At 41.1% G+C, this 13,640-nt stretch overlaps 1 protein-coding gene across 1 annotated transcript in view; it reads right to left on the bottom strand.

Moving 5' to 3' along the window:
• The window catches only part of LOC148540651 (piezo-type mechanosensitive ion channel component 2-like), a 149,597-nt gene that overhangs the window by 44,041 nt on the left and 91,916 nt on the right, over window positions 1–13,640 (bottom strand). The window contains exons 28-35 of the mRNA XM_088442911.1: window positions 12,867–12,935; window positions 11,322–11,402; window positions 10,036–10,148; window positions 9,662–9,776; window positions 8,063–8,131; window positions 7,816–8,021; window positions 3,071–3,264; window positions 2,766–2,891 (exon numbers count right to left, since the gene is read on the bottom strand). Coding sequence (XP_088299037.1) covers window positions 2,766–2,891; window positions 3,071–3,264; window positions 7,816–8,021; window positions 8,063–8,131; window positions 9,662–9,776; window positions 10,036–10,148; window positions 11,322–11,402; window positions 12,867–12,935 — 973 coding nt within the window. The remainder of the gene's footprint in view (window positions 1–2,765; window positions 2,892–3,070; window positions 3,265–7,815; window positions 8,022–8,062; window positions 8,132–9,661; window positions 9,777–10,035; window positions 10,149–11,321; window positions 11,403–12,866; window positions 12,936–13,640) is intronic.

Below are 13,640 nucleotides of genomic sequence, written 5' to 3' on the forward strand. Positions count from 1 at the left end.
ATTTTTCTAAACTAGCAACAGAACAGGTGAGAAAGTGACAGGTAAATAAAATAAAAGATACATAGAGATAGAGGGAGGAACAAAAACAAAAGGACACTGTCGTGTAATTACAGACGTTAGTCAAACAAAGGACAAACCAGATGTAAAATGTCCCCCAATGGGCTTGACAAAAAAATTTATCGCAATTACAAAAATCATTTTTTCTCTTGTGTCCACTGTGATACACTGGAAACATGAAGAGTTCCCCGAGAAGTGCACAATGGCATGGCATGCTCTTCAGTTGCTGTGCGCACATCTTTTTGTCCAAAACTAATATATTTCAATAACTTGGACAGAAGACCAGTTGGCCATAAAGCCCAATGCCACACCGTACGGCCCAATGCCACACAGAGGTATTTATTGACCTAGTGGAATGTGCACTCATGTTTACAGGAACAAATTTACCTGCTCCAATATATGCCTGCCAAAATACAGATGTAACTCAACTGGCATTTGCCTTTTTTGTTTTAGGCCACCCTCTCCTTTGTACCCTAGAAAAACTTGCATGATATAGGAAGTAAATATAGCTAAAGTAGTTCCACCTGGAAATTTAATTGACCCAACAGTTAAGACCACCTGTTCAAGGACTCTTATACCAAAAGCGAACAGATCTAATTCTGAGAGCCAATAGACAAACTATTAGTCTCTGCAATTAGAAAATCTTGTGTTCCAGCAAGAATACTTTCTTATGTAAGTTGTTGAATAGAAATCTTATAAAGATAATTTGTTGAGCATTGATTAAGCTGAATTTTTGGTAGTTGCGGCTCTAAGGTATGGGTCGATATCTGCCTAAATTGTGAAGATACTGCTTTGATTAACAGGTCAACTAAGTCATGAATGACTGACAAACCTCTGGCTCTTGAGAGAGAGATCTTGTCATGAGTATAGTAAAAACCTTCTATGGCCAAAACAATATTGAAACTTGACAGCAATGCTGAAATGCACTGGTGACCCTCCCAGACTTCAAGATGTAAGTCTGCAATCTTGATATTCTTGGACCTCAGGAACTCCTACCATATACATATCACCAAACTTAAAGACCCCACCTTGAATTTGTTTAGCCTAAGATGGGTCTTTAGGACTTTTCAGGTTTAAATTGGGATAACATTTCTATCTGGTTTCTGGACTAAGTAAAGATCATAAAACAGGTACAACCTGTTCTGGGACTGGAATGGAGATAAAAGATTGAATGGCCTCAGAAAAGACTCAAGTTCTTTTGGATTCTGGTTCAGCCTCTGATGCATTATAGCATGCCATAATGTCTGCTGCACTTAAACAAACAAAACGGAACTGATTCTGCAAAAAGGGCACATCATAGAGGAACTTGGATACCTCTCAGATATGATCATCAAAGTCATAAATAGTGGTTTGCTGGAGAGTCAACGTTCAGAAAGCTGTTCTGAATATTTACCAACTTGAAAACCAGAATGGTCTAAGGGAGACCCCAGTAGCCACAAAAATAGACACTTAAATGTCTTAGCATTTTCTATTCGAGCCATCCTTTTGCATAGCAGTTTTGAGGTAGGAACGGTAGTGGTCTTAGACAACCATACTACAAATCCATCCCATTTTACCCTATTCCTTCCTAGAACAGGATAGAATGATAGTAACTTGCATAAGTTTAAAAATGTTTGATTGGCCTATGCTTTGCCAAGTGTGGCACACAACCCTCACTAAGAAATCCATCCCTTGTTTATTAGAAAAATTATCATCAATATAAAGAGTCTTCTACTTCACCTTCCTCCTCAGAGGATAACTCATAGGCAGAATTACTCCCTTGGTCTCACTGAAAAGCAGGATTATAAAATTCTCTTAAAAGAACAGAAAAGCATTATCAAGACCTATACAAACTTAACCCGACTCGAGGCCCAAAGCAGCTCTTATGTAGGGATAGGACAAGAAGCCTGCCTAAAGGTCCACACAGGCCTGGGTTCTGTACCTGAAGCTTTGAGGGGGTAAACTGAAAGAATATTCTTCTTACTCAACACACTAGGGCAATTTACATTTGGGTGAACTTTGCAATGGATTTGGTTATTAAGTGAGATGTCCACTAGATTTATAGCTGCAACTGATTTTAAGACATAACTGGGCACAGAATACACCTCACCCCTGTTCACTACCTCCAGTTTGGGTAATCAACTGCTGCACTACATGTAGACAGACTATGGTGTCAGCAGTAACACAATGATAATTGTCATCTCCTACTTTTGCCCCCCTATCCTCCACCATTCCATCTTCCTTCTTTCCTTCAGACCCGTTCCATAGGCCTGGAGGAAGAAGGAATGGAGGGCAGCAGTAGGGGCTACATCCCAGAAGCTCTACATCCTAGCAAACAGTGTATGCATGTGTAGGCTCTGTAGTAGCTGAATGTAATTAAATACAAACTAAAATCAAATAAATAAATTAAATAAGTGTAAAGTGACCACACTCCTAAATACATCTCCATACTCCATGGTTCCAGTGCCCCAGAATGGATTCAAGAGATTACAATTACACATCTAGGGTTACGTATGTGCCTAATATGTGGCAGGCAGTGAGCAAAGCAAGCAAATTCATTTAATTATTATTTGGCAGCACTCTGGTCTATTTGGTACTAGTGTGGCAGTTATGTGGTCTCTTTTATTACTAGTGTGGTAGTTATGTGGTCTCTTTGGTTATTAGTGGGGAAGTTATTTGGGGTCTCCAAGGTTAAGCCCCTTCATAAATACAGATTCCTTGACATTTACCTTGAATCTAAGCTATCAAGAGATGTTGAATCAAAAGCCAGCATGCGCCGGGGTATCCGACTTTTCGGGATCTCACCAGGCTCAGGAATTTCTTCATAGGACAATACCAAATCCTCTGTGGCACAGCTGTCAGTACAAAAATTATGATATTATGCTATTCTAAATATAACCATTATCCATTTACTCTTTCAGCCAAAACATATGTCTCTCTGTGAACGAAGATCATGTTATTATAATATATATACTATACATCAGAAGCCAAAATGTCTGAGCTTTAAAACCATCCAGAGGTCTCCAGCCTTTACCTGGAGACAAAGCTGTCCTGAGACTGCTGCGATTCCAGACTGAGCATCTTACAGATTTCCAGCCTCTTCGACTGTATTGTTTCTTCTGTAAACCCATTGTGGTCCTCATTTTCCTCACTGGATAAGGTCTGAGTTCGCGACAGCTGCTTGGCTTTGTAATATTCTGCTATGCTTTCTTGTGATGCCTCTTTACCCTGAAAACATGTATTTATTTATTTATTTATTTATTTATTTATTTTCAATCAAAGCTGATGATTTAATATGTATGTTCATTGGAGGGCTGAAAAAAAATCATGGTGCATGCACAAGCAGATCCTCCCTCGCATATGCAGGCATATTCCAAGTAACCAATGGATCACAGTCAGTGTCCACATCAGCGAGCAGAGAGACAAGCAGTCAGGAGAAGCATACTGTAGGTAGCAAAGAGTGAATGGGTTATGCGGCTTTGTAGTGACAGGAGCAAGTTGCCACCAGAATTACCTCCTCCTCAGTGCTAGCCCTGGCCCATTGTCATGTAGGCCTTTGAGCTAGCCCAAATCAGGACATGATGTGCCAGGAGGTTCTCAGGCATGTGTTCCTTACCCAGGTCTCAGAGAGGTAAGCACGTCCTCCCAGGGGTTAATTGTATCAGTACCTGGGGGTGTCATGTAATAACCATTGGGGGCACTGCAGATGGTGGGAGCAGACCAGGCTGAGTTTGGGGGTGCTGTAGGAGGTGGATGGCAGAAGAGGCTGAGCTGAGGGGCACTACAGGAGGTGTAAATTACACAAAGAAAAAGCAGTCAGCGCTCACAGAAAAGGGACAAATGTTACCACTAGCTGCTTTCTCGGAAGGTGTCCTAAACTTCCCCAATAGCAATAGATAAGAAAAAAGAGAAAAGCGCTCCGTGTTAGAGGAGTATGTAGATGTAAGGATGTATATGAGATTTTTTGTCTAATTAATAGAATCTTAATAACTGTAGTGTTTTATGTGAATAGGACATCTAGATGTTTATAATTATATTTATATAAATATAGTCTTCTGTGGAGATAAATAAATGACGTCAGGTGGGCAATAACTTGAGGCTGGAAGTTGACAAATTAATATGGAATTCGTCCAATGATAAATGCGAACAATGTTTTTGTGATTGAAGCCGTCAGTCTATCTGGCTCTGACAGGTGAGCAATAACTGTAGGCTGGATGTTGTAAAGTAAAAGATGATATAATGGAAGCCTTATATGGTGCCGGAAAATGGGACCATCTGTCCTTATGCAATTAATATATAGTGCTGTCAGTCTATCTGGCTATACAGGTAGGCAAAAACTGTAGGCTGAATGTTGCAGTGAAAGCCTTGTGTGATGATGAAAACTGTATGCTGTAGGTGCCACCTCCTCTGTAATCAACGCCACCTCGATGATAAGGAAACGCAGTATCAGGATGTCTTGCGACACTATATTGCAGTAATAGGTAAGTGAAAACCTACTTATCCAGGTTGGATATCTGCTGGTCTGACTCCTCCTTGCGTCCCGGTGGGCTAGGTGCATGTGACTGAGGGGCCCATATATGTGTAGCACACAATTAAGCCAGTAAAGACTAAATACTATTTTATTTGAAAAAGAAAAAATACTGAACAAACAACCATACAACGTATGGTAGTAATTAGCATAAATTGTAATACACCGATGTGCACATCTCATCATTACACATAAGAACACATAAGAACTCCCCTTTTTTAATGGCCACCGCGATCGGTGTATTAGGGACATAGCAACTGGTATATATAGTCTTTTCCATCTGAGCAAACACACCAAAGATTGCCGCCGTCATCACTGCAGACATACTGCAGACAGCGTCACCTCAAGGTCAGCTTATACTCCTGACAGACTCCGCTTATCCACACAGAAGGGGACATAAGTCTGCTACTGAAGTTTCACCTCTACATGTTCAGACGCGCCATGTGCGGAAGTACGGCTCACCACCGCATTTTGGCGCTGCACAAAGGATTATTTACCTATAAATAGACGGTAAGGATACAGTAAGGACCTTTTGCCCTTGAAGAAGTCCCAAAATAGGGATGAAACGCGTTGGGATATTACTAATACATGTTTACAATTTATGCTAATTACTACCATACGTTGTATGGTTGTTGGTTCAGTATTTTTTCTTTTTCAAATAAAATAGTATTTAGTCTTTACTGGCTTAATTGTGTGCTACACATATATGGGCCCCTCAGTCACATGCACCTAGCCCACCGGGAAGTAAGGAGGAGTCAGACCAGCAGATATCCAACCTGGATAAGTAGGTTTTCACTTACCTATTACTGCAATATAGTGTCGCAAGACATCCTGATACTGCGTTTCCTTATCCTCGAGGTGGCGTTGATTACAGAGGAGGTGGCACCTACAGCATACAGTTTTCATCATCACACAAGGCTTTCACTGCAACATTCAGCCTACAGTTTTTGCCTACCTGTATAGCCAGATAGACTGACAGCACTATATATTAATTGCATAAGGACAGATGGTCCCATTTTCCGGCACCATATAAGGCTTCCATTATATCATCTTTTACTTTACAACATCCAGCCTACAGTTATTGCCCACCTGTCAGAGCCAGATAGACTGACGGCTTCAATCACAAAGACATTGTTTGCATTTATCATTGGACGAATTCCATATTAATTATCTGTCAACTTCCAGCCTCAAGTTATTGCCCACCTGACGTCATTTATTTATCTCCACAGAAGACTATATTTATATAAATATAATTATAAACATCTAGATGTCTTATTGACATAAAACACCACAGTTATTAAGATTCTATTAATTAGACAAAAAATCTCATATACATCCTTACATCTACATACTCCTCTACCACGGAGCGCTTTTCTCTTTTTTCTTATCTATTACTACAGGAGGTGTGTCATGACCCTGTCTAGTTTCCACCATTTTCCCTGTAGACTTACCCCTGCCAACTGTCCCATGGATCTGTGCGTGTAATCTGCCTGGGAGATCTGCTCTGATCATGCTGGCTGCAGCACATCTCTGTGTGCATTCCTTTCCACAGTGATTATTCACCTGGACCCCCCTCTGTCTGTGCCTTGATTGGAATCGCAGGTGTAGTTCTGACTCTCAGTACGGCATAGATGATTGCTTCCTCTGCATGACCACCTGTCCGTATTTACCAATTCCTGCGAGACCCAGGGTATAAACACCCTCCTCTGATAGCATTCTGGGCCTGAACATCTCGTTACTTCCCGTGGTGTATAGTTTGTGCTACTTCAGAGTACAAGGGTATCCCAGGCTCCTGCTGCTACTGGTTCCTAGATCAGTTCATCCAGCAACCCTGCTTACAGCAATACCTGGCAATCCAGAAATCCTGCTACAGCAATACCTGGCAAATCCAGAAGTCCTGCTTACAGCAATATCTGGCAATCCAGAAATCCTGCTACAGCAATACTTGGCAAATCCAGAAGTCCTGCTTACAGCAATACCTGGCAATCCAAAAATCCTGCTACAGCAATACCTGTCAAATCCAGAAGTCCTGCTTACAGCAACACCTGGAGCATCCAGAAATCCTGCTAGTTCCCAGGCCAGTGCAACTCATGTGTTTCAGCATCAGCTATAAGAGAGTTCCTGCTCTCCTGACCTTAGTCTTGTGCTCCGCTGCTTGCCCTACTCCTGGTTGGTCCCTGGCTCCCTGAAACCTGCACCGTGTTACCCTGCCTTGCTTCTTGCTGTGGATCAACTCCTGCTCCTTCTACCTACCCACTCCTACCTGAACCTTGAATTCCCAAACCTACCTATCCCTTCCTGAACCTGTTTCCCAATTACCCAATCCAGCCTGCATCTGAGTTCCAGCCTTTGTCACAGCATTTCCAGATTACCCTGTTTAGCCCTCGTCCCAGCATTACCTGATTTCCCTTCAGCCATTGTCACATTATTCCAGCCCAGAGTCAAGTTCCAAGCCCGTTCCGGGTCCAGCCCGGATTATGCCCGTTCCGGTCTCAACCTGGATTCTGTTCAATTCCCATCACTCCAGTCCGGAGTCAAAGCCCAAGTTCTTCAGTTCAATCTATATCACTCCAGTCTGGAGTCAAAGCCCAAGTTCTTCAGTTCAAGTCACATCACTCCAGCCCGGAGTCAAAGCCCAAGTTCTTCAGTTCAATCCACGTCACTCCAGTCCAGAGTCAAAGCCCAAGTTCTTCAGTTTACAAGTTCAACTCAGCAAGTCTTCCTGCTGGTCCCAGTCCGGTTCCTCCAAGTTTTCTACTGGTTCCAAGTTCCTGTCATTTATCATCAAAGGCAGTTCTCACTGCCACATAAGTCTTGCAATAGAGCTATCTACCTCATCTGTGATTCCTGTCATACCGCTCTCCGCTGAATCCAGTTCATCACCTGAGTCAGGTAACTCTCAGATACCAAATGTGACAAGGTGATGTGATAATGCTGAGTTTGGGGTTGCTCTCGGAAGTGGATAGGTCATGTTTGGTTTGGGGATGTTTTAGGATGTGGGCAGCAGACAGGCTAATATTGGGCGTGTTGGGAGTGCTGTAAGAGAGGGTGAGCAAGTTCAGTTTGTGGCTCTATAGGGGGTGGGAGCAGAGTGGACTGAGTTTGCAATACTGTAGTAAGTGGGAGCAGTCAGAGTTTGGGGTGCAGAATGAGCACATCAGCTAGTATACTATATGTCACTTTTGTACAGTGCCCTCCAAAATACTCCAACTAATAAACATATCTTTAAAAAAAATCCTCAGAAAATGTACCTTTTCTAGGTTTCTCTGCAACATGCTTCGCTCCATCCTCAGGACAGTGGCAATGTCCACGCTGTCTTTGCAGAAAGAGTTGAGGGTTTCGATGGTGTCATCTGCCAGAGCTTGGATGAAGACCCAGGAGAACTTGACGATGTTGATGATCCTCTGAACAATATTCTCTGTCACATAGGTACACATGAAGTGTGAGCTGGTGATTGCTGTATAAAAATAGTGTACAATGTACAGTAATATAGCTTACCCGGTCCTTCTGCATTTTCCTCCTGACTTTCTGTCTCTGTTTTATCTTGTGGTGTTTCCTCTGACATTCCTTCAGTTGACAACAGAAGAAAATAGCTTGAAAATGGACATGGCTGCGAGCAAATATTAATTTAAAAACAGAGTGTAAAATTGTGAATGCTGTATGTTTTGTGTCATATGAAATACTGGTCCCGACCCCAACAAAAATGTATTCGGTCCCAATTATTGCAATAGGAAAATATGTAGGAACAAGTGTTCTACCACCCACTTTGGAATCAAAATGATGGTTGTATGCTAGGGATGAGAAGTCCCTGAATGCTGCTACAGGATATTTCAACTCTTTTATGAACCACTATGATGTGTAAGTGTGATTAGGAACACAAGCTGAGCTGCTGGACTGTAAGTTATCCCATATGGATGTGATTATATATAGTGAATAATTGATTCTCCTTATTCAAGAATCTTGGATATGGAGTACTGTACATAGAAACTTGTCTATGGGGCATATTTATAGTTCTAGACCCGATCATTATAATATCTTATCATCGCTTATTGCGGCAATAAGAAATTATGGATCGCCTGAATTAAACACATGCAGGGACAGGGCTTCCGAAAAGAGATAGTGCCTGCGATATGTGAGAAGTGAAGTAAAATGCTTCTCTTCTTCTTCAGGAGCCAGCAGCGCTACTGCCCATGTGGGGTCTGCTGACCAAGCATGGATCCCTCTCCCAGTAATGGTGCAGAAAGTAGCCCATAGGTTACAATGGTTAATAGAGCTAATAGATTTCAGTTTTATTTTTTTTTTAATATGTGTCAGTCAATGTATTATAAACTATAATTTTTAAGGGGTGGAGTATTAAGGAGCATTTACCATTATAATGGGACCACTATAGTTGCACATTTGCCAGTACGGTGATCTAAAATATTTTCCATTACCCTGGTACCCACAGCTCAGGGATGCTAGGATATGTCCCCCAGCAATTTTCTAATTGGTGTTTAGGAGGAGGTAGGTTTTTTTCTCTTTTTTAAATATTCCCACTGTAGAATTTAAAGCCCCACATTGAGCAGTTGGGTTTGGTTCTCACAAAGATAGGGGGACACAAAAAATTGTCCCCTGGTGTTAGTGAAAACCAGTCCAGATTGTGTAGCGCTAGTTAAGGATTTAGGGGGAGCTATGGGTCATGATTAAAAAATAAATAAAAAATAAAATCTATATCTACAGTACCTATTTAAGATATTTCTTTATTATGAGTTACTGCAGGTATCATTAACAACCACCAAACCTGTCTCTGCCCTTTGATGTGCATGTTGCACCTACCAAACAGAAAAATATACATTTAATTTTAAAAACTTTAAAAATGAGATGCATCTTAAATCACTGTACTGTACTTGCATGTGAACTTTACGGATCCACAGAGGCCACAAGTGAAAGATACATTTAACTGTAAAATATGAACACAAGATTTGCCACATGGCCATTGTGGTAAATTGGTAACACATTTTTCCATCAGGCAAATAAAGTTATGTCTAACTATAGAAGGAGCCATGTGTGTACAGACCTTTGTGTGAGGAATTCTTTAATCATCAGACTACAATATACCTTCTGGCTGTTGCTTCTCCATCTCTTTGCGGATCTGTTCTCGGATGGTAATCTCATCGTTCTTCCGTAGGTTCAATGCAGATTTAGAACTTGTGGTCCATGCCTCGTAAGCTAGCTGGAGACAATATCAAATATCAACGCAATATAATTATCCTCCTCTGTTTTTCAGTTTAATTTTAGTTGTGATGGGAAAAGAACTCAAGAGCAGAGTCCCCTAGCATTGTCATCTTGCTTCTAGAACTCTGCTTTCTATATCACTGTATGATAAAGAAAAGCAACCTGTAATAGCCTTATCTAAGCTCTAAGATACTGCAAAAGCCTATAGTAAATACATTAAATACTTTTCTGTGATCGCTCTTAAAAGAATTATATACCTGAAATGCTGTTTTCTTTTTAGGAGGCTCCTCTTCTCTATTCTCTTCACGGGTCTCTTCCTCTTCATCCTCACTATCTGTATCAAACAGGCTATAGGTCCCACTACGAACCACTGAAAAACACAGATTATTATACAGTACATTGTTTAACTTGTTGGGGGAGAGCGCTCTTCCCTAGGATCCCCAAACTGTTGGAAGTGTGACCTTTAACACTGGCCAAGTGTGCGCGGCTCTCTGCGCGTCTTCTGTCCTCCATCCTGTATAGAAGAGGACATGCCCTGAGTGTCTCCTACACGAGACTGTATATTACAGCTAAGTCCCTATTTCTACCACTGTATCACCACTGCTAGATATATTATATAATCCACTGCCGCCACCTGCATTAACCCCATACATTCCTGGCTGCACCTGGCCATACCACATTGTGTACCTGCAGCATACTGTTTAACCTTGTGTTACTCGGCACCTGCATTCTACTGGTTATAAACAACCTCTGGTCAAGTTATTTACCAAGTGGTCTAACCTCCATCGCTCACTGCTGACACCTACTAACATCATAGGATCTGCCAAAATAACTTGTGGATTTTAAAGTCACAGTAAAGTGTGTCCTTACTGAATCTACAAACCATTGGTGACAGCTTTAAAAATTATTCCACAGGTAACCGTGCCAAACACATGGCGCTCACCATAGCAACCAGACAGGGTCTATAATTTTTCAGCAGAGTTTGGAAAATGAAAGCAAATGTGTGATTGGTTGTTATTGGCTAGACCACTCTCTCGTAATAGTTACCTGTGGAAAAGCTTTCATGACACATACACCCATAATTGAGACATGATATTTTGACACAAGACTTTCTGCTGCCATCACGTGAAAATAAGAAAAAAAAAAGACCTTTCTTACAGCCCATATAACAAAAGGAATAGGAAGTAAAGGACTAAAAAAGAGACAGAGGGGTAATCTTGTCCATGAGGAACACTGCACTGACATATTGCTGATCTTAAATGTCCCCTCTCCTGAAACTGCAGTATGGCCTCTCACCATCATGTTTTGTGTACAGAATGACTGACTTATACTGATAGGTTCTACAAAACATTTAAATAAAAAAACTGTGTTTATGTGGTCATTAATTAGCACTAAAGGTTTTTTTTTTTCTTTAACCTCGATCCGAGGGTTCATCAGGAATCCCTTTACACTTCTTTAAAGCAACCAGAGGAAGCAATATTTCTGAAAAGCCTCAAGTATCAATCTACCAAAATGCAGATGTTTAGTCCAGTGAACACCTGACCTGACTGAAGAAGTAGGACAGATAAAATTGTACAATAGACCAGCAGAACACTCATAGTTTCTGCAGAATCCAGATTGATCACTGGAATTGAGGAAAAACAAAAAAGATAACCTATTTTCACAAGGCTACCAGCAGCATACACACTGTGACCTTTGGGTCACTGGACCACTTCATGTATGATTTCAAGGATGGAGTTAGAGATAAAACTGGGCAGGCAACTCTTGGCAACGCAGGCTGGAAAGGGTTTTACATTTACAGAATACTAAATCCAAAATTAATAGAAACAAAACAGAGATTGATTTCAGATTTTTAAGAAACTTAAGGACGGAATGACTTTCCTTTTAGGACTCAGTTTACAAACTTATTTATGGGAAAGGCAAAGTAGTTTTGCGTATAGGTCATCAATAAGCTGTGGTACTTTTGGCAATGTAAGTTTGCCATGACTGGTTGACAATGTGCTCTTTCCAACCACATGAATGAGGTAACTTTGAGAGAAGCACCAGAAACAGTGGGAGCTAAGTACAATTTTGCAGTTAAGGTACTGTAGGAGCACTGTGCCAAACCATTTCTCTGCTGTTCTATAACATACTGTGGGCAGTATTCAATGTGAAGCGAAAACTTCTTATCTGCGATAATTTATTGCCGATGACGTCATTATCACCTGTTTGCATCATCCCCGTATTCAATTTCAAAGACTTTTCGCCTGTGCGAAAAGTCTTTGTTAAAAAACAGGGATAACTTTTCATCATGTTTAACATGGCTAAAAAAAGTGCAGAATTGGGGTTTAGGGGTACAGGCTTAAAAAATAGCCTACACCCCTGGGAGTGTCCCCTAAAAATAATCTGTGTCAAAAAAGTTTTTAAAAAAAATTGGGACACCCCAAAAAATTAACTTGAATTTTGGGGTTAAAAAAAAAATATGGGGAACAAAATCCTAAATTAGCGAAATAGATTCCAGAGGGGTTCCCAAGCATGCGGCAGGTGTTTTCTTCATTCCGGGTAGTAGCGGCAGGTACATTTTTGAAGAATTTTAAAAATGCATTTTAGGGACTTAAAAATATGCTTGCACCCATTTTCATGTACCCCAAATTTGATGGCCATAGTTATTTTTAGGAAAAAAAAACCTTAGTGCTATTCTGCATCACTTCTTCACAGGCGCAAAACAGCACCTGCCGCGGCAATTTAAAACCCCTAATTAGCTTCAGCAGGGAAAAACAGGGGTACCCATAGTGATCCCCCATGACAGGACATCTTTAGGGGGGTCCTAGGAAGAATTCCCGAAAATTCCCAAATTGTTGCGATACTTACCTTTCCGCCGAGTCCCGTTTTCACTGGATCCTAATTGAATGCGGGCATAAGGCTGGCGCGCACCCAATACTTTATCCCTGCAAAACCTCCGATGTGGAGCAAAAAGTCCAGCACGGACTTTTCACTCCCAAATTAAATATGGCCCTGTATCTACTATCAATACATCCATCTACTACATACTATCCATCCATACATATCCATTCTATTACATACTGTATCTACTATCCATACAACTTACTGGTTGTATGGGTCACCCAAGGCTGCCACCATTTCTTTTTTCCATCTTTTTCCTTTTTTTCACTGTCGTCTGTAGGACAAAAACACATAAACACAGATGTTACTACAAGGCTATCCATTTAACTTGGTGCATTAATAGTGCAAAAAGAACAAAAGATGGCATTAGCTAATGATGGTCGCACACAACACAAAACTCAAATTTTATATTTTTGTAATTAGGATAAAATAGTGTAAGCCACAAGTAAACGTTACATGAAACTACATGAAGCTGGTTGTAATTGTCAGTGTTAACTGTTGCAGCTAAGCAGATCTACACTATGTAGATAAAAATTATTGGACACCCCCGCGCAAGCGAAATGCATACCATGTATACCATTGAATGTGTTTTCCAAATGGCCACTAATGTGGAGGTTTCGACAAGAACACTTCGTAGGGAGGCCCATGCACTTGCAGTTCTATGGAGGCAACAAATGTTTTTATCAGGACGACAATACCACCTGCCATGTTTCCAGGGAGACGCTGGATTGGTATACAGATAATTCGGTAACCCGGATGGACTGGCCAGCTCAGAGTCCAGATCTTAACCCCATTGAGAACCTCTGGGATGAATTGGAGCGACGGGTGCAATAATCACTGCACGTGGTGGACCTACAAAGTACTGATGTCAGTAAAATATTGTTGATCTTTTTGCTGTCAGTGTTCAATCACTTTTGTCTACACAAGGTATATAAACCACGAGGAAGGCACCAAGAGCTCCGTAGTAATAAAATAAATC

This window comes from Taudactylus pleione, unplaced genomic scaffold (genome assembly GCF_031769625.1).
Source record: "Taudactylus pleione unplaced genomic scaffold, aTauple2 ptg000018l, whole genome shotgun sequence".
Taxonomy (NCBI): Eukaryota; Metazoa; Chordata; class Amphibia; order Anura; family Myobatrachidae; genus Taudactylus; species Taudactylus pleione.